Consider the following 27,867-nt stretch of genomic DNA (forward strand, 5'->3'; position numbering starts at 1 on the left):
TGTGTGTGTGTGTGTGTGTGTGTGTGTGTGTGTATTTAAAAAAAAGGCACAATGGTAAGGGTTCAAAATTTTTGGGGAACTCCACCCTCCTGAAGCCCCACTGAAGCCACGAGTCCCTTACCCAGATAAAGGGCCCTGCATGTCTGCGTTTCTAACCGGATCACTTTCTAATATTTAATATAATATATAAGTACACCTAAATTGCACTAGACTGTGGAAACTTTGGAAAGCTCCCAATCTTTTCTCTCTTATTTCTCTTCTAAACTCGCCTCCTCGCGTCGCTGTATTCCTAAATTTCACGAGATGGATTGTGAAATGGTCTGAAAACCGCCCCCCCCAGAGATAAATCTTGTGAAATTTAGCAGGAGAATGATGTTAGGAGTAAAGTGATGTAGATATATATGCCAAATATCACATGCACAAGAAAGTTACAGCAATAATTTATACAGAAATGTGTTTTTTTTTTCCTTTTTTTTTTTTGGCGAGATTTAAGAACAAAGTAGCACAAACTAAATTCGGGATCTTTCAAGGAAACGGTTTGGAAGCGACTCCAAACATTCCTTCAGGGGTTGAGTAGCACAAAGCTAGTCGTAGCCCCATTTGTGAACTGTACGCTCTGTTTACTCCCAAGTGTATGCTCGTGTCATTTGTTTCATTTAGCTTAAGTCTGGGAGATAATGCACATTGGGCAAAGGGGTGAACATGTTTGGTTTTTTTCTAATAAAATATGTGTTGTCTAGAGAAGGAAGAAATGATTGTGTCTCAAATTCTTAATAAAAAGACAGGTTGGCAGCAAGAAAGCATCAAGAGGGGAGTTTTCCTGCATAGCTCGGAGGGTGCAACATTGAATGGTTGTCCGTCCAGGGTGTGGACTTTCTTTTGCCGGTGTTTTCTTGGAGGCAGCTCATGGCTGTGGTGCAGTACACAGGAGAACGGCACTGTTCGAATTCTGCAGTTGCCAAATGATAAAAAACATGAATGGAAGGCTGTGTCCTTTTTTGCCTGAGACGCTCTTGACTCTATTCTTGCTGGATTTTCAGATATTCAGATATTCAGGCCTTGATGGAGAGGGTTGGGTGTGGAGCAGAGGTGGGTATTCAGCCGGTTCTGACCAGTTCTAGAGAACCGGTAGCAGAAATTTTGAGTAGTTCAGAGAACCGGCCAATCCCACCTCTGACTGGCCCCGCCAACCCCATCTCTCCTCTGCCTCCCATTGAGTCCCAGCTGATCGGCTGGGTCTCCTTTGGTTGCCCTGCCCAGGAGAACGGAGCTGGAAAGCAGGTTAGTGGGGTGGGGAGGGAAGGGGGATTTTGCAGTATATCCTTCCCCTGCCACGCCCACCAAGCCACGCCCAACGGAACCAGTAGTAAAAAAAAAATGGAATCCCACCACTGGTTGAATGTGTGAACAGAGGTGGCAGGGTCTGCTTTGTCGAGTTTAATGAAAAGGAGTGGGGAATAACATGATAGCAATATTCCAGTATTTGAGGGGCTGCCCCAAAGAAGAGGGAGTCAAGCTATTCTCCAAAGCCCCTGAGGGCAGGACAAGGAGCAACGGGTGGAAACTACTCAAGGAGAGAAGCAACCTAGAACCTGACATTTCCTGACAGGGAGAACAAATAATCAGCGGAACAATTTGCCTCCAGAAGTTGTGAATGCTCCAACACTGGAAGATTTTAAGAGGAGATTGGACAACCATTTGTCTGAAGTGGTGTAGGGTTTCCTGCCTAGGCAGGGGGTTGGACTAGAAGACCTCCAAGGTCCCTTCCAACTCTGTTATTCTGTTATGCGATTACAAGAGTTGGCAGGGGGGAAACTGTGAAACAACACAACTTTAAAATCAGAGCTGTTGTTCACTGAATCCCGTCTCCAAATCATTTATCTGAAAGAAATGAATGAAAGCAAAGCCTAATAGCTTATAGTGATTGCAGTTCCCACTTTTTATGCAAGCCACAAAGGGCTGATAGTTCCCCCACCCCCCACAAAGGGTCCACCTCCACTGAATTGTGGGCTGTGTTGCAAAGTCCTGTGACCTCTATTGAAATTGCAGCTACCCAGGCCGGCTATTCAAAGGAGCTCAGCCTTCTTTAGCAAACAGTCCGATGGTGAAGCTTGGATTTTGCACGGATGTCCCAACATGTTCTTAGACTGCATGGTCTTCCATAACCTCCAGAGACGAACCATTTCCCTTTCCTGAGGTTCCACATCCACAGATGGTTAATCCAGGCAGACAGTAAGTGAGTAAGTGATGGGCAGTTGAGCTGGTGTGTGTTTTCTAGCTTTCTTTGCAGTGTCCTTATAATATTTTTTTTCACCCTCATTCCATAATCTTTGCACTTAACTCCTGCATCCTTTTCTGCTTTAAGATGAGCCCAGTTCTCAGAAAATTGGCTCCACTTTCTCTCCACTTCTCACTCCTGTGAGATGCATAATATTGCTTCAGTTTTCTTCATGCACCATATATTGGCAACTGGTCCTGTGAAACTTCTTTCACAAGTAGACTTCCTCCAGATTTTTCTCTTTGCAGGATATGCTGTGTCCAGAAACAAAATCTCTTGGGGGGTTAAAGAGAAACTCGCCAGGAAAAACAGGAGAGAATCCATAAAGCTGCTTTAACAGACCAAATTAACCCTTCTTGTTCGTCCCTGGCCCATCACAAAGACTCCGCCTGGCCTCTTTTTCTTGTCTGCTGCAAACCAGCTCCCCATGGAAGTGTCAGTGGAGGGACAGCCTGCTCCTATTGGACAGGGCACTCTCTGGAGCCCGCCCACTGGTGTTCAGGACCACTCATCCTTTAGCTCTCCTTTTGTGCCTAAAAACTGGCCCAAACTTCTGGGTCACCCCAGGGCTCAGGAGGTGCCCCTTGAAGGTTACTCTTTCTCTGTCACCTTCTAAGCCAGACTGGGTGCCCAAACTTGGCAACTCTTAAGACTTGTGGACTTCAACTCTCAGAATTCCTCAATTTATTTATTTTTATTTATTGAGTGTATGTCAAATAAATATGACCTCTAGTGGTTCAAACGTTCATGTCCAGCCCACCCATATCCAAGGACAGGATGGTCTATGTTGAAAAAAACCAGACGCTGGGCCGGTGTAAGCTCTTGATCCGAAGTCTCCAAACTTGGCAACGCTCGAGACTTGTGGACTTCAACTCCAGCATAGCTGGCTGGAGAATTCTGGAAGTTGAAGTCCACCAGTCTTTTTTGTTTGTTTGTTTAAAATAATCTTTATTAAACAAACTCTACAATGAAAAACAATGAAAAACATATTTAGATTCATTGCAGCGCATTTCTAGTAGCATTCACTCACTTTGACATATTCTTAAGTATATAGAATATTACTCAATATTATTACAATTATTTTACATTCGATTTATATCATATTTGCATACATTTACGTAATTATTTACATATCTATGCATAATTATACATACTTATGCTTATTCATGCCATATTATTTCATCTCATATTATTTCACCTTTCATTCGTCTCTCATTTTGTGTCTACCTTGCAACCAATTATACCATAAATTCGAAATTTCCACGGTACCCTCTCTTCTTCCTCCTTCGTTTCCATTGAAAGCCCATCCGTTTCTGCACATTCTAAAACCTTTTTTTATTGTCATAATATCGGAGGGAAAGCTGTCACTTTTCCAATTCTGGACAAAGGCTATTCTTGCTGCACTTATTATATGGAATATAATATATTGGAATTCCTTACACCTTTTGAAGTCCACAAGTCTTAAAGTTGCCACGGTTGGGGGCCTCCGTTCTAAGCGTTCAGGTGCTGCTTGGAATAAGGATTCCATCTATTTTATTTCCGCTGATTTTAATCGAGATTTTAATGATTTAATGATTTTAATCGAGATGGAAAAAAACGAGGCGAGAAGAACAGTTCTCCTTCCTCTCCCTCAATTAGAAGGACACTCAACATTTTGGCTCCAGGCTTCTTGTAATTTTGCTGTGGGCCCTGCAGCAAGAATTTGCATCCCAAACTCACCTTTTTCCTGGCTCTCGATAGCAGCTGCTGCAAACGGCCTTTGCTCCTGGCACTCGGACGAGGCACAAAGCAGTCATGTGAGGGACACCAGGGGACGTGCTGAGGTGTGTGTGTGTGTGTGTGTGTCTGTGTGTAGGGATGGATGAGTGCACACCGTTCTCCATCCCTTTTGTGTTCCCAGTTCCCAGAAGTTTCGGCTCTGCAGTGTCCCGAGTCCTGAATTTGTGCTGAGCAAGACCTTTCCTTCGGGGAAAAAGCCCAGCTGGGCAGTTCTGGATTAGCCAACTGGCGGCCTGTTTGCTTTCGGAATCAAAATTGGTGCTTTATTTGGCCAACGAGCAGCAACGTTTGACAAAATTACAGCTCTCAAGTGAAATCAAAGAGGTGAGATAAAATAATTGCATAACCGAGATAAAATAACAAATAAAAATGGAACCTCCACTACTATGGCGATATATATATATCAACTACCTTTGCCAGCGCAGATTTCCCATGTTATAATCAGTGAAGTAAAAATAGACTTCTAGATGGTGCGGTCTCGTTTGTAGGTTTCTTACCTAACAATTTGGCCCTTTGGCAGAAAGATTATCAGCTTCAGACCCTTGTGGCGCTTCCTAGTTTACTGCCCTCCTCATCCCTGCCGCTTCCCCAGTTCCTCTGTCTGCCAGGGTTGCCCGCTGACTGCAAACCAGAGGTGGATATCCAGCAGGTTCTGACCAGTTCTGGAGAACTGGTAGCAGAAATGTGGAGTAGTTTGGAGAACTGGCCAATAGGATGTCTGACTGGCCACGCCCTCCTCTATGCTCCGCCTCCCATTGAATCCCAGCTGATTGGCTGGGTCTCCTTTGGTTGCCCTGCATGGGAGAACGGAGCTGGAAAGCAGGTCGGTAGGATGGCGGGGGAATGGAGGTTTTGCAGTATCCTTCCCCTGCCACGCCCACCAAGCCACGCCCACAGAACCGGTAGTAAAATCTTTTGGATCCCATCACTGTTGCAAATATCTTTTCTTGTCCCTTTGCCAACACCAAGTTCCTTTGCTCATGTGAGTGGGGCTGAGTTCACACCTGTGTGCACATACAACGGCCCGTCACTCCCGCAGTCCGGTGGCGAATAGGCTGCGGCCCACAGGTCGGGGACCCCCAGATTAGACCACAGACCCCATTTTTAGCCCACAGTTCCCGAGAGGGCACTATTGATGCAAAAGAGGTAAACTCCTGCAGGTGCCCAAAGGACATTCAGAGTGCAGAATTCAGAGGTCCAGAAGAGTCAAAGAGCACAGAATTTCCAGAAGCTTCCAGGCGGTTCCGCCACCCCAGTGCCAGCCGAGAAGCCACGTCAATCCCTTGCAGGGGTGCTGCTGGCGGTTCGCAGGGGTTCGGGAGAGTCCCCTAGCTAAGATTCTGCGCGTTTTGGAGAACCCCCCAAATGCCACCCCTCCCTGCCCCTCCTAGGAGTCCCCACGCCCGTTTTGGATGCCAGGAAGTGCAAGGCGCGCATGGCGGGCAAACAAACGGGCCTCCCGGAAGTTCAGGAATGCCGGAAATGGGCCTGTTTGCGGCTTCCAGAGAGCCTCGGGAGCCCGGGGAGGGCAAAAACGCCCCCCTCCCCACCACGGTGCAGGAGACTGACTAGGCCACACCCACCATGGCCACGCCCACCCAGCAACCGGGCAGAGAGCCCTGATCTCTCGGTCTTTCTGTTCCAGGAGAAGCACCACCATGAGGTACGGCTGGATTACCTGCTACTGCATCGTGTTGCTGCTACTCGTCCTTTTCAGCGGCGCTGCTTCTTCCCGCAGGGCAGGTAGAAGAGGAGGCGCGAGCAAAGGAGATGCGAACTCAACGCCAAAGAGCAGCAGCAAACAGAGTCAAAGCGGAGGTGGCCACGGGGCGAAAATAGCCGGGCTGGCCGCAGTGGGTGCAGCGATGGGATACAGCTTGAATTCTCTCGGCAAGTCCCACTCTGGCCACAGAGGGCACGGCTCCCCTTGGGGGGGCAGAGAGAAGGGCCTCAATTCCTCGGCGGTGATGGTGAAAGGCCAAGTCCACAGCCGGGCCTTGAAGGGGCCCAGCCTCCCGGCCTTCTCCCTGCTAGTGTGTGGCCTCACCACATCCCTCTTCCAGAGCTAAGAATGGGCTGTGGGGGCCTCCCGGCTTGGCCAAGAGTTGCGTATCTTGCCATTTTTGGTTTTTTTTGCAGTGGTGAAGAGTTCGCTTCCTTGTGCCTTTTCGAGTGTTGACACGGGGTGCTGGAGTGGAAAGGCCGACGGGTTGAAAGCACCCCGAATATAACTGAGTGCAGTTCAAGCCCGAGTGGGTGACCAATAAATATTTATTTTTCTTGCCTCAAGTGTAAAGTTGAATGTAAGATCCCGTCTCACTACAAACAGCAGCTTTGCGGGCAGCGGTGTGATTCAATCGGTGTAACAACGGTTCGGTGATATACAGTAGTATTTGTATAGTATAGTACTTGTGATATAGTAGTAATATTAATAGAATGGATTTTTAAACTATTCTCTGATTTCGACCTCAACCAGTTTTTTTTGTACAGGTGGCCTGCAAAATGTTAGGTGGAAAGGAAAATATTAGCCAATATTTGTATCTGGCAGTATATTTTGTTTAGCTATTTTGAAAGGCATAAATAGCTTGGTGTGAAAAAAAAACAACCTCACAATAATAAAAAGTTCTGTTTGCTCTGGTTCTGCAGTTATTGTGGAAAAACATGTTTCCTGTATATATAAACGGTCCTCTTCCCTGGCCCAGGAGTGGTATTCAGCAGGTTCTGACCAGTTCTGGAGAACCGGTAGCGGAAATGTTGAGTAGTTGGGAGAACCGGCCAATCCCACCTCTGACTGGCCCCGCTAACCTCAACCTCTTCTCTACCTCTCACTGAGTCCCAGCTGATCAGCTGGGTCTTCTTTGGTTGCCCTGCACAGGAGAACGGAGCTGGAAAGCAGGTGTGTGCAGTGTGGAGGGAACGGGATTTTGCAGTAACCTTCCCCTGCAACGCCCACAAAGCTACACCAAAAAAGCCACACCACGTCCACCAAGCCATGGCCACAGAACTGGTAGTAAAATAATTTGAATCTCACCACTGCCATGGCCAATCCAAATTCAGCCTTTAATTGGCGCATGTTATCTAAGCTTTTATTCCTAGAGGTGGAGGACAAAATCCCTCAATGGACACACACACAACAGTGTGTTAAATTCACAACAGTGAATTTAAAGCAATCCTTATGTAAAAAGCATGTTCTGAATGCAAGGAGTACATTGACAAACTACTATATAGTATCTGTGTTGTAAGAGTTTCAACTTTTGTGGGGAGTACAGAAATCCAAGAGAGTTCGCGGGCAAATGATCTGTACAAGGCTGCCCTCTAAAGGCAGAACGAGGTAGAAGCCCACAAATGCACATTCAAGGACAGGTTGATGTTTTTGTAGCCAACTATGGACTATTGTGGAAACGATTTTCACAGTGAGTTCAGAGGAATTATCTGTTTCCTTAACCAAAAGTTCCTTAGGTGGTTCCAGAACCGCATATATATCCATAAGATAAAGTCCTAGTTTTCGGCCATTTTGGACTTGGGTAACATGGTTAACCACAAATGGGGATTAGAAGACACTTTGAGCTAACCACAGATCTGAACCGATATTACCTTTTGACTTCCATACTTCCATAAGATTGTCCTCATTTCAATGCCACACTTTTGGTGGAGTAAGGAAAGCTTGAGGGAGACTGTTATTAAACTTTATTTACTTATTTAAAGTGTGTGTGTGTGTGTGTAGCATTAGCAATAGCACTTAGACTTATATATCGCTTCACAGTGCTTTGCTGCCCTCTCTAAGCAGTTTACAGAGTCAGCCTCTTGCTCCCAAACAACCTGAGACCACATTTTACTGGCCTGGGAAGGATGGAAGACGGAATCAACCTTGAGCCTGGTGGGAATCGAACTGTCAAATTGCAGTCAGCCGGCAGTCAGCAGAAGAAGCCTGCAGTGCTGCATTCTAACCACTGCGCCGCCACGACTCATGTGTTTGTGTGTGTGTGTGTTTAGAAATACAGAGACTCATTTTGTGTCAAATTGTTTTATTAGAATTTTGTACTAAGTTGCATAAGGCGTTACATATTTTGATTAGTAATTATTTAGTATTCCAAGTCAGAGGCACAAGCTACATATAATCTGTTAGGTTTTGTCACCCATTATCTCCAAGGGGGTCGGGAACAGAGTCGTAATAAAAGTAGGGAGAGCAGGCGTCACCGCAGTATAGTTTCTGAGGAAAGAATTTCAACATTTGTAGGCTTCATTTGTAGGCTGACGCTGTGATGTCCACTAGCTTCCTCCTGCCACGCTCACCATGGATGACCATCAATCCAGGTTTCTACCTGGAAGGAGAAGAGGAGGAAAAGGAAGAAAACATTACCATAGGTGGTAGCCAGGAATCATCTAGACCGGGGGTCCCCAAACTTGGTAACTTTAAGACTTCTGGACTTCAACTCCCAGAATTCCTCAGCCAGCTGTCTAGTCTAATGAAAAGAAGGACTAGGGGAGACATGATAGCAGTCTTCCGATATTTGAGGGCCTGCCCCAAAGAAGAGGGAGTCAAGCTATCCTCCAAAGCACCAGAAGGCAGGAGAAGAAGCAACGGGTGGAAACTAATCAAGGAGGGAAGCGACCTAGAACTAAGGAGAAACTTCCTTACAATTAGAACAATTAATCAGTGGAAAAACTTGCCTCCAGAAGTTGTGGATGCTCCAACACTGAGAAGCTTTTAAGAAGATGTTGGATAGCCATTTGTCTGAAGTGATGTAGGGCTTCCTGCTTAGGCAGGGGGTTGGACTAGAAGACCTCTAAGGTCCCTTCCAACTCTGTATTCTATTCTAACTCCATTGTGGACCCAGGAATTAGGGCTGGCATCTGCTAGATGTGTTGGATAAAGTTCAGCAAGTAGCGATATAATTTGAGTGCCTCTGAACCAGTGGTGGGATTCAGCCGGTTCGTACCGGTTCACAAGAACCGGTTGTTAACCTTCTGAGGAGTTTGGTGAGCTGGTTGTCGAAGAAATCATTAGAGCGGAGAACCGGTTGTTAAATTATTGGAATCCCATCACTGCTCTGAACTACGGGAATTCCTGTCCAGCATACCTGAAAAGCAGCAGGATAAGTACTTGTGTGTGTGTGTGTAAGCCTGTAGCTACAGACAAGTGTTCCTGGTCGACCTTGGATCTTCTGAGATTTTAATTATACCTGGGTCCAACGCCCTTGTCTGCTACTCACCTAAGTGTAGAAGATGGGGATGTGTTTGCACAGGATGTTAATGGTGGTTCCCAGGTTCGAACGATCCACCTGGGATGTGAGGAATTCTTCTTCTTGCTCTTTCTCTTTCCCCTTTGGCATGAGATGCGCGACCGACAACTTGGCCTACAAGAGATGACAACATAGCTGGACCCACCCTTTCCTTTTGTTGAAAAGGAGAAAAGCTAAGCAGGTAGGACCCTCCCACAGCTCCCTGGTCAGGATTCTGTGGGACAATCATTACCTTTTTCCACACTGCAAACTAACTGAGTTCCTCTCCATTACTGCTGATGGTTGCTGTGTTATCGCGGAGCCTTTGCTTCACCTGTGGGTCCCATCTTTACCTGTCAAGGTTCCATCCTTACCTGGAATTCCTTGAGGAGGGTGTCTAGTCCTTGGATGTTTTCCTTATCCATCCTGGCAAGGTAACAGGCTTCTTGATGTTCAGGCTTGTAGCCAATCAGCAGCTGTGAACAAGGCATTGAGATTCATTTACTCTCAGTTTAGTCCTTGCAGTACATTTCCGTAGCACATACGCTGATTGTAAACGTTCACCATCAAATTTGCCCGAACGTTACGTTGCCCTTGGTAAAACATGGTTTATGTGCATCTTTTTAGCATCTAATACTGCAGTGCTGGTCTTTGTGAGAGCTGCAGTGGGTTTGCTATTAAAAGGTCCTAACATTCCTCCGTTGGGTTGACTGTTCCTCCATCCAGGTAATACCTGGGTTTCTGTCTTTCTTCCCCAGCTGCCACTCACCTTGGCAAAATCATAAATGATTGTGGCTGGGTTGTGGATCCCGTCATCTACATAGTAAGTGGCTACTTCTTCCTTATCCATGGAGAACTTCAGCTGGGATTCTCTTCCATCCAACTCGCCAACGGTCATGTGCAGAAGCTGCGCGGAGTAGAAAGAGATACCTTTCGGCTTGCTTGCACCAACAATTACTAGAGCGTTAAATCAGGTGGGAGGTGATTCGAGACCTGACAGGAGAGAGGAGCCAACCCTGGTGGTGCCTGATTTCCTCTTGGCGGTGTTTTGACCCAGCTCCCTGAACACGACAAACCCTCGGTAGTTAAATCAACGATTCCCTTATTAGGAGAGCTGGCAGCCCTGGCAAAATTTTTCTCTCTTTCAGAAAGTTAGCAAGTTCATCCAGAAGGCAGATGAATAGTTGTCTGCCACATCTATTCAACTCTGCCCCCTGCCTTTTATCCCCAGAGCTAGGGGGAGCTTTGTTAGCAGCAGTGGCTCTTCCGTCCCAAGGACCGGCCCATAGATTTCCACTGCTCTCCTCTCCTCTGCCTTCTGCACATCTGTGTGTCAGGCACTGGACCCAGCTGTTCCTCCTCTTCCTCATCAGCCACCTCCAGACCTGTTGACTCTCCATCTGAGGGCTGATGGACAGCTCAGGCTTCATCTCTTTCTCTCTCTCTCTCTCTCTCTCTCTCTCTCTCTCTCTCTCTCTGCCAGCTCCATTCCCTCTTTCCCCTTGGAGCTCTCAGGTTGCTCTGATGCTGACCCTGACTCCCACACCACCTCCTCCTCCTCCTCTGATTTGGACGTTGGAGGGGCCGGCGGCCGACAGGCCACAACAGGCAATGTTTCTAATGGGTAGCTTATTGTCTGGGAAGATTGGAAAGTTAGAGGGGGCTGCTATTGTTAATTGTTGTGGTTGTGATATTATTTCAGGGTTTTTTTTAAGGAACAAACCAGATGGAGAGCAATTTGTACATGTACCTGAACTGTGATAATGGGAGAATCTAAGGGTGTGTTGGTAAATGCTGAAGAACCAGCTGTGCTGTTGTCTCTGCACCGCTTGCTGTAGAGAGTTGGATTTGGCACAGCTTTGCTTTTATTTTTATTCATTTTTATTGTGTTTTTTCATGTTTTACAAACCTTATTCTCATCTTTAACGATACTGTGACATCATTATTACACATACAAATCTCCATACATTCATATACATTTATCTATGATTTTCTTGTCTCTATTATTCTTATTTCTACTATTCAGCCATTTGTACCAATTGTCCCAAACCGCATAATACTTTGACCTTTCCTTATAATTTAGCTCTAGTGTGAGTTCATCCATTTCAGCACAATCTAAAATCTTTTGAATTACTAATCCCTCCGGGGGCATTCTATCTCGCTTCCAACATTGTGCGAATGCAATCCTCGCTGCTGTCGTTATGTGTAGTATCACGTATTTAATCTTTATTTACTATATTTCCCCTTTATTATTCCTAAAAGGAACAGTTCAGGTTTGAACTCTGTCTGGTCTTCCATTATTTCTTGTAACCAACTCCGTATTTTGGTCCAATATTTTTGGCCTTCCGGGCATTGCCACCACATATGGAAGAAGGTACCTCGATCAGCTTTGCTTTTAAACAGCTCACAAGATCCCTGAAAATGTAGCCACCCGCTCTCTTGAGCTGGTGCAAGGCAGCCCCAGAACACAGCTAGCCCAGCCCCAGGGAAGGAAAGCCCCTCCCCAGCCCAGGTCCCCTGGGGTCCAGCGCTCCCCTACTTACAGCCTCTGTATGCGCCTGGGTGATGTAGAGCCCCATCAGCAGAGCCCCCACGACAACCAGCACCACAAGACCTACAATCACCAGGACGATCAGGAACCTCTTGATGTTTACGGGGCAGCCGATCATTTTGGGCAGCTGGCACAGCAGGCGTGGGAGGCAGCAGCACAGCTGGCAGCAGCAGTCGCAGTTCGGGGGGCAGCAGCCATCGGGGCAGCAGCAGCAGCAGTTGGGGCAGGAGTCACAGCTGGGGCAGGAGTCACAACCACAGCAGGGGCAGCAGCAACCTGGACAGGAGCCACATCCCGGGCAGGAGCCGCATCCCGGACAGGAGCCGCATCCTGGACAGGAGCCGCAACCTGGGCAGGAGCCGCATCCTGGACAGGAGCCGCATCCTGGACAGGAGCCGCATCCTGGACAGGAGCCGCAGCCCGGACAGAAGCCACAGCAAGGGCAGAGATCACAGCAGCCCCCCAACTCTGGATCCAGGGCATGGTAGGCCTATGGAGATAGATAAAAGAGGAGAGAGAGAGACAGAGAAGGAAGGAAGGAAGGAAGGAAGGAAGGAAGGAAGGAAGGAAGGAAGGAAGGAAGGAAGGAAGGAAGGAAGGAAGGAAGGAAGGAAGGGAAGGGAAAGGAAGGGAAGGGAAGGGAAAGGAGAGAGAAAAGGAAAGGAAAGGAAAAGAGGGAGGGAGGGAGGGAAGGAGGGAAGGAAGGAAGAAAAGGAAAGGAAGGGAGGGAGGGAAGGAAGGAAGGAAGGAAGGAAGGAAGGAAGGAAGGAAGGAAGGAAGGAAGGAAGGAAGGAAGGAAGGAAGGAAAGGAAAGGAAAGGAACGGAGGGAGGGAAGGAAGGAAGGAAGAGACAGAGAGACAGATATTATGGGAGATCCATGGGAGGGAAAAGATTGAAAAAAACACGGAAATATCAAACCAGGTGTTTCACTGTGGGTCCCCCCCGCCAAACTCTAGCCCAAGTCTTGGCATTAAGAGCTCATTTCAATAGGGTCAGCATGGAGACCATCCAAACCACCCGAGAGGGCCAGTGCTGAGAACCTCTCAGTGGACGCTGCTCCATTGTTGAGACCCAGAGCGGGTGCCCAGGAGACCCTGGGAGGCCTGCAGGGGAAGACGATTTCTGTGGCTCTGCTTCTGGGTGGTCCTTAAACAGGAACACGCTGCCCTCAGGAATGTCCTGAGACAGCTGTGGACCAGGGGTCTCCTACCTTGGCCATTTTAAGACTTGTGGACTTCAATTCCCAGAGTTCCTTAGCCAGCAAAGTCAGGATTCTGGCAGTTGCCCCAATAAAATCATAAGTCTCGAGCCAAACTTCCAAAACACATCAATCATGGTCACCCTTGACCCTGGTTTCCCTCCCACCCCCTTGGGGGTATCCTAATTCATATTCTCCAATGGGACACCTCCACAGCCCAGAGTCATCAGTCATGCTCTCCAGTTAGACTTGTGCTCAGCAGAAACTTCAGTCACCTAGTTATATCTTTGAAAAACTATTTATGGAATGTACTTTCGATTTCCAAGCTGCCACACTGCTCTTCCAAACCCCTTTCCCCCCCTCCCTTTCTATTGGCAACTCTAAAAGACCATAGAATATTTTGTGAGCCTTACAGTGGCCAAGGTTGGAGACCCCTGCTTGGCGGTACCGAGGGCTCACTCAGCAAGTTGGAAAAGCAGGTAACAGACGGGGAAATGCCGCCTCTCTAAAGCACCTACTTGAAACTGAGATAAAAGAGGCAACATCCTTCACAACCTTTTATCTTTTCTTTTAGGTCCACTGAGAGTATTTACACCAAGGCAAATTCCTTGTGTGTCCAATCACACTGGGCCAATAAAAGAATTCTATTCTATTCTATTCTATTCCATTCCATTCCATTCCATTCCATTCCATTCCATTCCATTCCATTCCATTCCATTCCATTCCATTCCATTCCATTCCATTCCATTCTATTCTATTCTATTCTATTCTATTCTATTCTATTCTATTCTATTCCATTCCTCTCCACTCCACTCCACTCTATTTCTATTCTATTCTATTCCATTCCATTCCATTCCATTCTATTCTATTCTATTCTATTCTATTCTATTCTATTCTATTCTATTCTATTCTACTCTACTCTACTCTACTCTACTCTACTCTACTCTACTCTACTCTACTCTACTCTATATTCCATTCCATTCCATTCTAAAAACCACTGCAGCTCATCCCCATATTTGCTTGGTCTGAAGATTTCTAAAGCTCCGGTATCTATTTCCAAGGTGTAACTCAAAGAATTCGGGGTTAATTCTAACCTCGGGCGTCGGAATCGTAGCAGTGAGCCCTCATCAAGAAATCCTGAATAATATTTCCAGCATCTGGAGACAGGCAAGTTTTTAATGGGGCTTTTCAAAAGTAGAGAGTGGCGTCTCTCTTCATGCCAACAAAACCTGTTTTAGATCCCAGGGGTTCAGATAATCCAGGCACTTATTTAAATTTAAATCTAAGCCTCTGCGATTTGGAAAAAAAAGAAAGCCCAAAGGGGAAGGAAGCGTAGATATGTAGCAAAGGGACTCACAGCTGATGGTGCTTTGAGTAAGGCCTCCTTGGTGACAATTTCTATCTTCTCCGCCATCTCCATCCCTGGGCTCTCGCCTCAACATGAGGTCTCCCCCTCGCCAGTTACTGAAGTGGGAAGAGTTGAAGTTTTATATATATACACACACACACACACACAGGAATACTACTCTAAAAGAGAGGGGAGTGGTTCTCCCCCCCCACTCCATTTCTCTGGCTACGAGACAGACCTTCTCTTCATTGGTTGGACTTGAGACCCGGATTCTCCGCTGTTCCGTCCTTCTCAGCCAAGTCTCTGAGACAGGGCCAACTTCTTGTGAAACACACATGGCGTCTTTCAAAAGACTCTTCATGGAGTTGAGTGGACACTTGTCCCCAGCTGGATGGCCCTTGGGTAGCCCGAAAAGTGGCAAACATCAGGCCTTGGGAACCAAATGAGAGCCTTGTGAGGGGTGGCCCCATCCTTAGGGTAAGTGTACACCCTCGTGGTAAGGAATGGCCTCTCTCTCCCATCTCCTCAGCTCGCTTGGTTTTGGGGCAGACAATATTATTTGGGGGATGGGTTATAGTGGGGTCTGCATGGTGGGCAGGTTTGAAGCAAGCGGATAGCAGAATTAATAGGGTTGGAAGGGTGCTTGGAGGTCATCTAGTCCAGGGGCTGCCAACTTTTGGGACCTCAGGGAAACTCATCATTTTAAATCCCACGGACCAGAGACCCTGGGAAAATCCCCCCAAAAAAGTCTGCAGGAAAATCCCCACCCCGTTTTCCTACCGATTGATCGTTCTTTATTTGGGATCGCAGGATATTGTCTCCAGCTCCGTTCTCAGAGGGAAAGAGAGAGAGAAAGGGAGAGACTTTTGGCTTGATGCAAGGAAAGCAGCAGAAGCTGCAGAAGTCTTTCTTTCTCTCCCCCAAACTCCGCCAGAAATGAGTCTTTGCCGGTGCAGCCTCTTGGAGCAGGAGGCCTTGCAGGGTCCCAAAGACTGATTTCTGGCGGAGTTTGGGGGAGAGAAAGAAAGACTTTGGCTGCTTTCCTTGCGTGCAGCCAAAAGCAGAAGAAGAAAGAAGCAGCCCGGTGGCCAGGCCAGGCACGTGGGGTGAATGGGGCAAGTTCCCCCTTTCCACCCTTTCCACCCTCCCCTCACTACCTCGTGTTGTTCGCAGTGCAAGCGACGCAAGCCTTGTGTTCCCGCAGGCCATGTGGGCGCCTCAGCCTTGTGTTCCCGCGCAGCCTGGATTAATTGCTTTGGGGGGGACACATTTCTCTGCGAACCACCAACATTTTATCATGGACCCCCAGTGGTCCTCGGCCCACTGGTTGGTGACCACTGCTCTAGTCCAACCCCCTGCACCCAGAAGTTTTGGAGGCAAGCAATTCCACTCGTCGATTGTTCTCACTTCTTTTCTCCTAAACTTCTAGGTTGATTCCATCTGTCACTTTTTGTCCTGCTTTGGAGCATAAGTTGACTCCCTCTTCTCTGTGACAGCTCTTCAGATACCGGAAGACTGCTATCATGACACCGTTAGCCCTTCTCTTTTTAAAAAAAGACTAGACATACCCATGTCAGCCTCCAGTAACCATGTTTATTGTTCTCTGCACTTTTTCTAGAGCCTATATACTATGCCCTATACTAGTATACTATGTATAAGTATATTAGGTCCATGGTATTTTTCTGATCCGCTAATTTAGTTCCTTTGTCCAAAAAAGGCAATAAAGTTTGCCTGGCATGATCTGTTTTTAACAAACCCAGCCTGGCTTCTAGTAATCCCCTTGTTTGTTTCTAGGTGCTCACAAATCCTCCGCTTGATACACCTTTTCCAGGATTTTCCCTGGAAGGCTACCATCTTGGCATTTTAACACCAACAACCCCAGCGTTCCCCGATACTGAATTCTCGCATACATCTTGAATAATTCAGCAGCCTCAGTCAAATGTAAAAATCCCCAAGTGGTCTTTTTGCTGTCACCAAAGTTCCACCTTGTGTGTGTTTTTTTAAAATTTTTTTTGCCTTGCAACATGTTTTTGATAACTCAACTATTTGGAGTCCTTTTCTCCTTCAAACCTTCTCTCGGTGTCCTTAAAACTCTCCTTGAAGTTGCCCAAGATGGGCCTGGTCTTGCCGTGGAGAGCCAGGAGCTGAAAGTGTCCTTTCCACCCTACACTTCAATCACGAGGGTTTGAGTTGAAGTACTTCCTTCCCCAACGCTGAATACTCGATGCATTGTGAGGAGTTGACTATTGGTTCATAATTTTCTGGCCAGAAATCTTTTCTTTGCTTTGGATGACTCGTAAAAAACTTGAGTTGAATTAGTCTTCAAGGAGACCCTTTTCCAAGAGAAGATTGTTATGAAATAAAAGCTGGGCAAAGCTCCCTTGTCCTGCCTAATGGCTTTACAAAGAAGACAAATGGAAGTTGGTCAATCGCTTTGCTCATTGTGCCAAGCGTGTGCCAGAAAAGAGATGGAGTCATAAATATGTTCAGAAAGAACCCAGAACGTCCTTAGGCTGAATGTTCCTACTTCTTGAAGGAGTAAGTAGGGAAGGATTTTGGGGGGGTCATGGTGGCACTCACCACGGAACAATTGAAGCATTGCCCTTCTTATGTATGTAGTATATTGATCACACAGTAGTAGCTATCATGTTGAGTTTTTTTGCAGGATGACACCCCAACTCCAGCTGTGCTATGACTATTCTTCATTCTGGCCAAGGAAGGTTACCTTGAGAAGGGCCCCCTATTTAACATTTTATTTATTTGTTTGTTTGTTTGTCAAACATGTACAAGATAACAAGTGTAAGTATAAACATAAACAAGAACGAAGGGAGTAAATGCAGGTAAACGGGGACAGTAAGACAGGGACGGTAGGTATGCTGGTGCGCTTATGCATGGCCCCTCTGAAGACCTCTTAGGTCCACAGTAGACAGTTTGAGGTGGAAGCTATGAGGAGTTGAGGCTGTAACCACGGAGTTGGGTAAGGCGTTCCAGGCGTTGACCACTCTGTGGCTGAAGTTGTGTTTTCTGCCATCGAGTTTGGAGGAGTTTACCTCGAGTTTCTATTGGTTGTTTGCTTGTGTGTTATTGTGATTGAGGCTGAAGAAGTGTCACAGGAGTTGGTGGGGAGCGGGGCTTAAAAGTTGTCTTCCTGACTGATGAAGCTGGTGTTCAAAATAGGATGGACAGGAGGAAGCAGCTGCGGTGAGGTCTTGGGTTTGACGCACCTTCCAACCTGCTCCTGGAGCATTGGACTACATAACCAGAAGGCAGGGCCTGCTGTGTTGACAAGAATCCAAGATCCCAGTGAAGGACAGTTCCGTTCTCCCTTATTTATCTCCCTTCTCCTCTTGACTCACATTCCTTTTAGAATAGAATAGAATAGAGTAGAATAGAATAGAATAAAAATAGAATAGAATAGAATAGAATAGAATAGAATGTAGAATAGAATAGAATAGAATAGAATGTAGAATAGAATAAAAATAGAATAGAATAGAATAGAGTAGAGTACAGAATAGAATAGAATAGAATAGAATAGAATGTAGAGTAGAATAGAATAGAATAGAATAGAATAGAATAGAATAGAATAGAGAAGGTGAGATTATTACAGACACGGTGAGATTATTACCCTTTTTTAAAAAAAAAGATTTTATTATTATTTTTCCGATACATTATTATTATTATATTATTTTATTATTATTTTTCCTATATATTATTTTCCCCAATACTAGCTGTATTGCAAGGTTAGAGTAACTGAGTCTTGTTAGTCTGAAAGTATATAAAGTCCAAGAAACTAGGGAGGGTCTCTTCTGAGATGTTTACCACACCCCTATTCCCCTTGTGGGCTCAGCCCCCTCTTATCTAATCCTTACCCAATCTGTGGCACTTCCTCCTTTCTCCCAAGGTCTGCCCCAGGGGTGGGATTCTACCAGTTTGCACCTATCCGCTAGAACCGGTTGTTAACATTCTAAGCAGTTCGGAGAACCGGTTGTTAGAAGAAATTACTGGGCTAATCCTGTAAGGAAGGCAGGAAGGAAACATTCTGGGGTTGCTTACAGAAACTGCCTCTCTGTTAACCCTGATTACATTCTTGGCAGGACTAGACTTCCTGTCTCAGGAACTTCTCTGGAGTTATTTTCCCCCTCCTTTGTTGGTACTTTGCTTGTGTGGAGTGACCATTCAAAGTTACAATGGCACTGAAAAAAGTGACTTATGACCATTTTTCCCACTTACGACTGTTGCAGCATCCCCACAGTCTTCAAAGGCCGAGCAAGGAGATGCATGCCTCGGTGTGAGTGATACTGAGTTGGCCACGCCCAGCCAATAACATGACCACCAAGCCATGTCCACCCAGTCACATGACCACCAAGCCACGCCCACCAACTAAGCCATGCCCACAGAACCGGTTGTTAAAAAAATGGAATCCCACCCCTGGGTCATTCCCACATATCATTAGTAGCAGACCCATACGATTTTAGTTGGCACCTGAGCAGCATCCCCAAATGCTAGGTTGCTGGGATTAAATTTCCCTTATGTAGTAACTGTACATCAGAGATTTGGTGGCTAAATAAATAGATACCTACATGTCCTGTTATGAGCATTAAGTGGCCATTAAGTCCTGTCACAATGTATTGCAAAAAGTGTAAATATGATGTGTTTGTAAAACTGTAAAACTTTAATAAAGTTTATTTTAAAAAAAGCTGGCCTGTGAATGGTCATTTGCTCATCTCCTTCAGTGTGCTCTGCTTTTCAATATTTTAGGAAAAGGAGTGCCATTCTCGTCAGCTGTTGTCTTGCAAGGGATGTTTTCCAATGCCGGAGGTGTGTTCTTTGTGCAACACAAGTGTTTGGTTGGGGCTTTCTGCTCTCTGTCTTTTAGGAAACCTGTAGTAAACCATCTTCCAGAGCCTCTGCAGCTTTTTTTGACAAGCTGGCATCCCTGATTTGCTTTCAACAACCTGGTTTATTGAGATTTATTGAGACTCAGGGAGGCGTAACCGCCTAAACAAAACACAACACCCAGGACTTCATAGTCTGCACAAAAAGTGTGCGGAGACTTGAGCCAAGTGCTGGCTAAGATATATTCTAACCATTCATCTCCCTGGTTTATAGTCTGACATCAAAGAAGGTCCCAGACAAGGTGAGATTATTACCTTTTTTTAAAAAAAAAAGATTTTATTGTTATTTTTCCGATACAACAAAAGTACAGAAAAACCAAAGGAATATGAAAGAAGATAGCAAATAAGAAAAAAAAGTGAAAAAAGTAAGAAAACATCAAATTATTATTTCCAAATTGCCGTTTTGATTTCCCCCTTTTTAACTCTTTTTAATCCCAAAGGTCAGGGGTCTAAATTGCAAACCACAGAGGGAATTATATCGTCAGAACAAGCCTTGATAGACAAGCCATTGTTTGTTAGCATGAGGAATAAGGCCAGGCTGCCTTTTCCTTCTGTTGCTTCTGGCAGTTCAGGTCAAGAAGGGATGGGTCCTTCATCCTGAGGAACTGAAGAAGCTCCTTGGATGAGAAGTGAAACTTTTCCAAAGAGCAAAACCGAGAAGGCCCAGTTGCCGGTTGAAAAAGCAGAGTCTGGATGATCGAGAGGTGACGGGCAGCCATTTTGCTTGTGGTGGTTCATCCCAAAGGTGCTTTTTCCCCCAAGAGGCAACTAGACTTTCTGGTTTTTCTTTGGAGATGTTTCGCTTCTCATCCAAGAAGCTTCTTCAGCTCTGACAGGATGGTGGGGAATGGAAGGATTTATATTCCTTGCAACAGCTGGTCATTTGCATCCTTTTAAAGGGTCATTGAGGCCACTTGGAGGTTCATCTGTGTCCTCAGGATCGCCCGAGTGGTGCAAAGGGATGTGGGGCCTTCTTGGAACTGCTGAAAGGACTGTGTTATAGACTGGAGATAGGTAATGTTGTATCCCACCCCTCCCCTCCTTCCATTCCCCACCATCCAGCCAGACTGGAAGAAGCTTCTTGGATAAGAAGCAAAACGTCTTCAAAGAAAAACTAGAAAGTTCACTCGCCTGTGGAAGAAGCTGTCAGCTTTAGAAGCCATCTTAGCCCCAGACCCTTCCACACTGCCATATTCTTGAGCCTGGGAAAGTGGGAGCGGGGAATGTTTTTGGAGTGTATGCAGTTAGACATAACAACATTCTTTTTCCAATTCAAGGTCATGTTATCTCTGCACCTGGGTGAGAGAATGTCTCAAGTAGGGACGGGGGTGATGATTGGGGCATGGGATGCAATGATGGGTGCAAGGGACGGATTATCACAAGGAAGCCTGGAACTTTCAGATTCGGGATTCCCCAGTTTGTGCCAGTTTATTATCCAAACAAAACAGAACTTTTGAGAGGGTGTCTGTTTCGGAGTTATTGGTTGGAGTGGAGGTTTGCTGGAACGCTGACAGAAGCACTTTTGGGACAACGCGACTGGAGGATGGAGACTCTCCATAGACACTAGGCAGTCCATCGTTTCCCTGCCCGCCGCTCTGCCTCTCATCCTGACTCCGTTAAGCCCAGTAGACGGGGAGGCTGCCGCAGAGAAGGTTGATGGCGACTCCCAAGGTTGAACGCTGAGCTGGCACTGCCGAGAGGTTTTCCACTGGCTTCTCTCCCTGTTCATGGGGCAGCAGGGGAGGGGGCTCCTGCAAGAGGAAAGGGGTGGAGGGAAGGAAGAATTGCTCTACCAGGAAAGAAACTCAAGAGCAAGCAGCTTCTCCCTCCTGGTGGGCAGGAGAAAGGGTCTCCCATGGCCTTATTTTGGGACCTGCAACTCAAATTATAACCATGCACTTAGCGATTGTTCCTAAGCCCTGAATGGCTCTCTCACCCTCCCACCATGAACGCCCTCACTTTCCCCCCACCCACCCCGTTTTTTACTCACCTGGACATGCTGGAAGATCTCAGCGAGGGCATCCAGGCTTTGGATGTCCTTCGGGTTCATTCTGGTGACATAGCAGGACTTTCCTGGCCACGATCTGTAGCCGATCACCAGCTGTTCAAAGGCAGAGTGTGGAGATGAGCTTGCGATGGCAGAAGCCACCTTCACAAGTGTCAAGTATTTGGGTGTCTGACCAGGGCTGGGATTCAAATTTCTTAACAACCGGTTCTGTGGTCATGGCCTAATTTGGAGGTGTGGCTTGGTGGCCATATGACTGACTGGATGTGGCTTGGTGGTCACGTGACTGGCAGGGTGTGGCTTGTATGTAAATATTGTAAATATTTATGTAAATATTGGATTTTCTATATTAAAAAAAGAGCAACTTTGACCCCAAATCAGGCAAAGCAGGCAGGCAGATTGAGTTGCTCGCAGAATCACAGATTCACTCAGAGATCTACCTATCTGCAATCTGCTACCTGAGTCTAGACTGAAAAATAGAAGCTTCAGCCCTAAGGAAGGTTCAGCTCTGCTTTTAGATTAGCTAGAAAGCAAGAAATCCAACGATTCCCTGCTTTTTAGATAATCTAAATCTCCCAGCACAGCTGATAGTTGGAACAGCTGATGGTTGGGTGGGGGGGGGGAAGGAAAAATAGCAACTTACCAAAAATTAGGCAAATGCACAACGCAGGCAAGTTGGATGGCGCGCATGCCAGGTAAAGAGTGAGTAGGCGGGGAGGGGCAGGGAGGGGCCAGCCAGTGCCACGATTTGCCGGTTCTCTGAGCTACACAGAATTGTAACAACTGGTTCTATAGAACCGGTCCGAGCTAGAATCCCACCCCTGTATCCGACCACAGAGCTCACTCACAGCCTCCCTTCCTGAGACAACTTTCCCCAGATAAAGACCCTTTATCACCCCTCTAGGCAGTTCCTGGGAATAGAATAGACTATAGAAACGAAAAGAAATTAATAGAATAGAATGGAATGGAACAAACCAAATATAGAATAGACTATAGAAAAGAAAAGAAATGAATAGAATAGAACAGAATGGAATGGAAGAGAACATAGAATAGAACATAGGCATCCGGCCACTAAATACTCTGCTAGCTCCATTCAATTGCCCAAACTCCACCCCACCTCCCCAAGGGATTATGGGGTTATTAAAAGACATTGATTATTCATCCATTCTCCTCTCTAACTGAATTGCAATAAGGAAGACCCTCCCCCCCAAAAAACCTGGGACGTATCTTTGGGTTGGAGCTTTCCAGTGGACCCATAAAGAAGATTCCATTGTGTCACAACAAGAACTAGAAGTTTACTTCGAAAGGCGGGGGAGAATACTTCAATTCCGAACAGGTGCCAGTCAGGCACACAAGCAAACCTTTGACCAAGGCAGGTGAAGGCAGAAGACGGGACAACTCTTACATTGCTGTGGTCATAAACCACCGTGGCCGAAGAGTTGAGCTTCATGTGGATGGGAAATATGGCCAGTTTCTCCTTCTGGCTCATGGTCAGGTGCTGGGAGGACCCTTTGCCGTCCAGGCCTTGAATGGTCATTTGCAGGACCTAGGAATCGCCAAGAAGCCAAAGCAAAAGGGAAGAAAAATGGGCATCAGGACTTCCAGAAAGGATGAAGAGAAGACTGGGTGTCATGCATCACATCGAAACTTCATCCTGGTTTAAGAAAACCACCTGTTGAGCCAACAATGCCGCATAAATAACTCGAGAGATGGATTCACACAACGGCCTGGCTTGCGTTACCTACTCAGACCATGGCTGGCTCCCCACAGCATAAACAAAACACAAGCTGGCCAGGCCCATTTGAGTCTGGTTTTCACCCGTGATGGGAACCCAGCCATTGGCAACACTAAAAGTTTACAGGCTCTTTATTGGTTAAAATAAGGTTATTTCCCAGTGGTACTTCTGAGACCCAAAGGAGCATGAATTGCTTTTTAATGGCTGGCTGCTGAATACTAAATACGTTTTTCCTCCAGGTGGAACATGGGATGTTCTCCAGATGTTTTAATTGCCAATCCCCTTCATTCCTGACTGTTGGGCAAGTTATGCTGGGGGACAATTTTTAGGGGATGAGAGACCGGTCCGTGTTCAATTTGTTGTCCCGGCTTCCTCCAACCGAACAGTTCGAAAGCACATAAAAAAAAAAATGCAAGTAGAAAAATAGGGAGCACTTTGGTGGGAAGAAGGTAACAGCGTTCTGTGCGCTTTCAGCGTTGAGTCCTGCCGGCCACGTGACCACGGAGACGTCTTCGCACAGCGGTGGCTCTTCGGCTTTGCAACGGAGATGAGCAGCGCCCCCTAGAGCCATGAATGACTGGCACGGATGTGCGAGGGGAACTTTTACATTTACCTTTTAGGCAGCGGTGGGATTCAATTTTTGTATACTACTAGTTCTGTGTGCGTGGCTTGGTGGGCATGGCTAACCTGCTTTCCAGCTCTGTTCTCCTGTGCAAGGCAACCAAAGAAGACCCAGCTGATCAGCTGGGACTCAACGGGAGGCGGAGAAGAGATGGGGTTGGCGGGGCCAGTCAGAGGTGGGATTGGTTGGTTCTCCGAACTACTCAAAATTTCCACTACTGGTTCTCCAGAAACTAGTCAGAACCAGCTGAATCCCACCTCTGCTTTTAGGACATCTTCACGTAAACAAGGGGTAGGGTGTCAACCGCACAATCACGGCCATCGTCCTGGTTCTTTGGGGTGGCTTTAGTGACGATGAATGATTATGAACTTCTCTGGAAATCAGGGTTTCACCCCAAGAGCCCCCAACAAGCCGGCCTTACCGCCTCTGCATGTTTCTCCGTTATGTGAAGCCCGGCCAGCAGGAAAGTCAGGGCCAGCAATGCCATCCCCACGACCGCCATCGCCATGATGAAGAGTTTCCCCCAAGGAAGGTCGGGAGGCTTGGGCGACTCGGTGTAATCCTGCAGGACCAAAAACAGCCATGAGCCTTCCTCACTCAACGGGGCTGGGTTTCACCTCAGAATCAGAAGAGAAGCTGGGAGGGACCTTGGAGGTCTGCTAGTCCAGCCTCTTGATCAAGCAGGAGGCCCTAAGACTATTTCAGACAAGGGGCTGCCCGGTCTCTTCCTGAAAACCTCCAGTGATTGAGAAGAAAGGAAGGAAGGAAGGAAGGAAGGAAGAAAGGAAGGCGGGAGGGAGGGGGAGGGAGGGAGGGAGGGAGGAAGGAAGGAAGGAAGGAAGGAAGGAAGGAAGGAAGGAAGGAAGGAAGGAAGGAAGGCGGGAGGGAGGGAGGAGGGAGGGAGGAAGGAAGGAAGGAAGGAAGGAAGGAAGGAAGGCGGGAGGGAGGGAGGGAGGGAGGAAGGAAGGAAGGAAGGAAGGCGGGAGGGAAGGAGGGAGGGAGGGAGGAAGGAAGGAAGGAAGGAAGGAAGGAAGGAAGGAAGGAAGGAAGGAAGGCGGGAGGGAGGGAGGAAGGAAGGAAGGAAGGCGGGAGGGAAGGAGGGAGGGAGGGAGGAAGGAAGGAAGGGAAGGAAGGAAGGAGGCGGGAGGAAGGAAGGAAGGAAGGAAGGAAGGAAGGAAGGAAGGAAGGAAGGAAGGAAGGCGGGAGGGAAGGAGGGAGGAGGGAGGAAGGAAGGAAGGAAGGAAGGCGGGAGGGAAGGAGGGAGGGACGGAGGAAGGAAGGAAGGAAGGAGGGAGGGAAGGAAGGAAGGAAGGAAGGAAGGAAGGAAGGAAGGAAGGAAGGCGGGAGGGAAGGAGGGAGGGAGGGAGGAAGGAAGGAAGGGAGGAAGGAAGGAAGGAGGGAGGGAGGGAGGGAGGGAAGGAAGGAAGGAAGGAAGGAAGGAAGGAAGGAAGGAAGGAAGGAGGATGGGAGGAAGGAAGGAAGGTGGGAGGGAGGGAGGAAGGAAGGAAGGCAGGAGGGAGGGAGGAAGGGAGGAGCGAGGGAGGGAGGGAGGGAGGGAGGGAGGAAGGAAGGAAGGAAGGAAGGAAGGAAGGAAGGAAAGAAGGAAGGAAGGAAGGAAGACAGCATAACAGAATTACAGAATAACCAAGTTGGAAGAGACCAGTGGGACACATCCACAGCCAAGAGTCATCAATCATGCTCTCCCGTAATGTTCTTATGCTCAGACAACTTTGGGCTGCCAGGGTGATTATCGAGGCATTTAAGGAATGCACTGCTTACCCCCCACCACCCCCCTTCCTTTTTCTGGCAGCTAAAAGGACAAAAGGAGTAATCTTTTTAGTTGACACCCCCACCATATTAATTGGCTGAAGACTTGAGTCATTAAAATTCTCCACCTCGGTTATCATCGACTGTGGGCTGCCTCTGTTTTCTCTCTCATCCCGTACATTGTTCCAAGTTAAAGTTGGAAGAACAAAACCTTTTTTTCCCAAGAGGAGTGAAACTCACCGGAGGCGATTCGGACATTAGGGCCAACTTGTTGCTATCATCCATCTTGTAATCCCCTTCCATTCTGGTCCTTCGCTTTACAGTGGAGAATGTTCCTTATTCTTCTGGACCATTGAAGGCAGGAGAATGTCTACTTATACTATGCACCTGAGGCTAAACTCCTCCGGGGGTGGTTAGCTCTCCAGCCCACATTGCAACTCCCGTTGGCTGGCAGCCCGTCTTACTTTTAAGGGAGTGTTTCTCGCCAACTCTTCTCAGAACACTCAAAAAGCGTTCTTTGGACGTGTGTCCTTCAAGAGTTCCTGAAGACCCTTGTCCATAAACAGAAGGACCTTCGAGGAACAAGTGGTCCTTAGGAACAATGGTTCCTAAGCCTTGAACTCCACTTGTTCTACAGTCAATCTGGGAAGTACAAAGTTCTCCTCATTCGCTTTCAAATCACTCCTTGAGAAGTTCTTGAGATGTTTGCCCAAAACACGAAAGCCAGAGCTTCTTGAGAACGGCAATAGCGTTGAGAGAACGGGGGTCGTGTTATCGGAAAGAAATCTGGAGCCGAAGAGAGGGGTGAGGAACTGCTGTTCTAATATAACCCCCACCATCATAGTTAATGCTCTGGGGACGCTGGGAATTGAAGTTAAAACAGTTCTGGAGAGACATTGCCACCTTGTGTTATGATCACACGCATTCAGTCGCTGGGAAGAGGGGCTGTGCAACGATATTTTTCTTCAGAGCTTGCCAATAAGATAGTCCAGCTGCTGAAGGGAAAGGTCTAAAGGAAGTTTCTTCTTTCATTGTTTAAGCCACAGCTTTCCAGGAAATGCCCCTGCGTATATCAAGGGAAAAATGAATAGAAGCTGTTTCTTTAAAAAAAATAAACTTTATTAAATTTTACAGTTAAGATATACAAATAACATAACACATAGATTGGAAAAGGAAAGAAAAACATCGAAGAAAAAAGGGTAAACGATTAAAAATGATTACATCGTCAACATACATTTATCTTATTTATCTCATCATTTTGTGGCATATTTGCAATTAATCTTTAGTGTGAATATCTAACTACTACTATTGTCACTCCTTCTCGTTTACAATTTATTAATATAGAAGCTGTTTTAAGGGCATACCAGCACAAGAATTCCTCAGGCTTAGGCAGGGAAACTCAACCAAACTCAAGACAAGTATTAATACCACTCTGCAAAGCCTTAGTAAGACCACACCTAGAGTACTGCATCCAGTTTTGGTCACCCCACTATAGAAAAAGATGTTGAGACTCTAGAAAAAGTGCACAGAAGAGCAACCAGGATGATGAGGGGGCTGGAGGCTAAAACATACGACAAACAGTTGCAGGAACTGGGCTTGGCTGGTCTAGGGAAGAGAAGGACCAGGGGAGACAGGATAGCCGTCTTCCAATGTTTGAGGGGCTGCCCCAGAGAGGAGGAGAGGGGCCAAGCTATTCTCCAAAGCACCTTTGAAGGCCAGTCAAGGAACAATGGATGGAAACTGAACAAGGAGAGATTCAACCTGGAAATAAGGAGGAATTTTCAGAGAGGGAGAACAATCCACCAATGGAACAGAAGTTGCCTTCAGAAGTTGTGGGAGCTTCATCCCTGGAGTCTTTCAAGAAGAGACTGGACTGCCATCTATCAGAAATGGTATAGGGTCTCCTGCTTGGGCGGTTGGGGGGTTGGACTAGATGACCTACAAGGTCCCATCCAGGCTTATGATTCTACGACACCTAAGTGCAAATTTAACCAGAAATAAACTCATGGAAATTACCTTTGCTGATGTGCTGTTAGTAATTTCAGGACTGCACACTTTAGACTTTCCTGCAAGTGTTAAATGCAACTTGTAATTTTGAGAGCAAGAAAAACACACCCCAAAACACTCAAGAAGGCAAAGCTTTGGTTGTGCGATGGTGGCGGCCAGCTTGTCTGTTTTCAACACACCCCCTGCGGGAACCTCTGTCCTTCTGTGAACCCTGATATTGACAGTACAACGTACTTCATTTGTTCGGGTGTAGCTTTGTGGATACGGAACAGTCTCTCAGCCAACCTGGGATTAAAACTGAGTAAGATTTTTTGTTCTCCTAGCAACAAATGTAGAACAGAACACTCTCACCCTGAGAGTTTTGTTCCTTCTTCCCTCCCACCCAGCCATGGGGGGGTGGGGGGGGTTGCAGACTGCCGCCCCCCCCCACCACCCTCCAAGCACTGAGCTTCTGCTCAG

General features: G+C 46.9%; 2 protein-coding genes and 1 long non-coding RNA gene across 4 annotated transcripts; 1 reads left to right on the top strand and 2 right to left on the bottom strand.

The window, feature by feature from the left end:
• Positions 1–1,099: 1,099 nt before the first annotated feature.
• Positions 1,100–6,702, top strand: LOC148125003 (uncharacterized). Its single transcript, XR_015744636.1, has 2 exons — positions 1,100–2,240; positions 5,703–6,702. It is a non-coding gene; the product is annotated as an uncharacterized LOC148125003 (long non-coding RNA).
• Positions 6,703–8,047: 1,345 nt separating this feature from the next.
• LOC113445798 (surfactant protein C-like) lies at positions 8,048–14,483 on the bottom strand. 2 transcript variants are annotated; one of them, XM_087938741.1, is made up of 6 exons: positions 14,387–14,483; positions 11,823–12,320; positions 10,049–10,186; positions 9,654–9,755; positions 9,271–9,414; positions 8,048–8,267 (listed from the first exon to the last, which is right to left on the bottom strand). In XM_087938741.1, exons 1-5 carry the CDS (start codon positions 14,447–14,449, stop codon positions 9,271–9,273), a joined length of 945 nt encoding a protein of 314 aa, XP_087794867.1. In that variant the 5' UTR covers positions 14,450–14,483; the 3' UTR covers positions 8,048–8,267. The 2 variants fall into 2 exon arrangements, with proteins under 2 accessions (XP_087794867.1, XP_087794866.1); XM_087938740.1 differs by having other exon boundaries at positions 8,048–8,379.
• A 5,032-nt stretch (positions 14,484–19,515) lies between these two features.
• Positions 19,516–25,737, bottom strand: LOC113445808 (surfactant protein C). The gene is made up of 5 exons (XM_026715160.2): positions 25,642–25,737; positions 24,056–24,196; positions 22,683–22,823; positions 21,263–21,373; positions 19,516–21,023 (listed from the first exon to the last, which is right to left on the bottom strand). The coding sequence occupies exons 1-5, from the start codon at positions 25,702–25,704 to the stop codon at positions 20,889–20,891; spliced, it is 591 nt and encodes a 196-aa protein (XP_026570945.1). The 5' UTR covers positions 25,705–25,737; the 3' UTR covers positions 19,516–20,888.
• Positions 25,738–27,867: the final 2,130 nt, after the last annotated feature.

The sequence above is a fragment of the Pseudonaja textilis genome, chromosome 9 (genome assembly GCF_049901715.1).
Source record: "Pseudonaja textilis isolate UNSWEBS1 chromosome 9, rPseTex1.2, whole genome shotgun sequence".
Classification (NCBI taxonomy): Eukaryota; Metazoa; Chordata; class Lepidosauria; order Squamata; family Elapidae; genus Pseudonaja; species Pseudonaja textilis.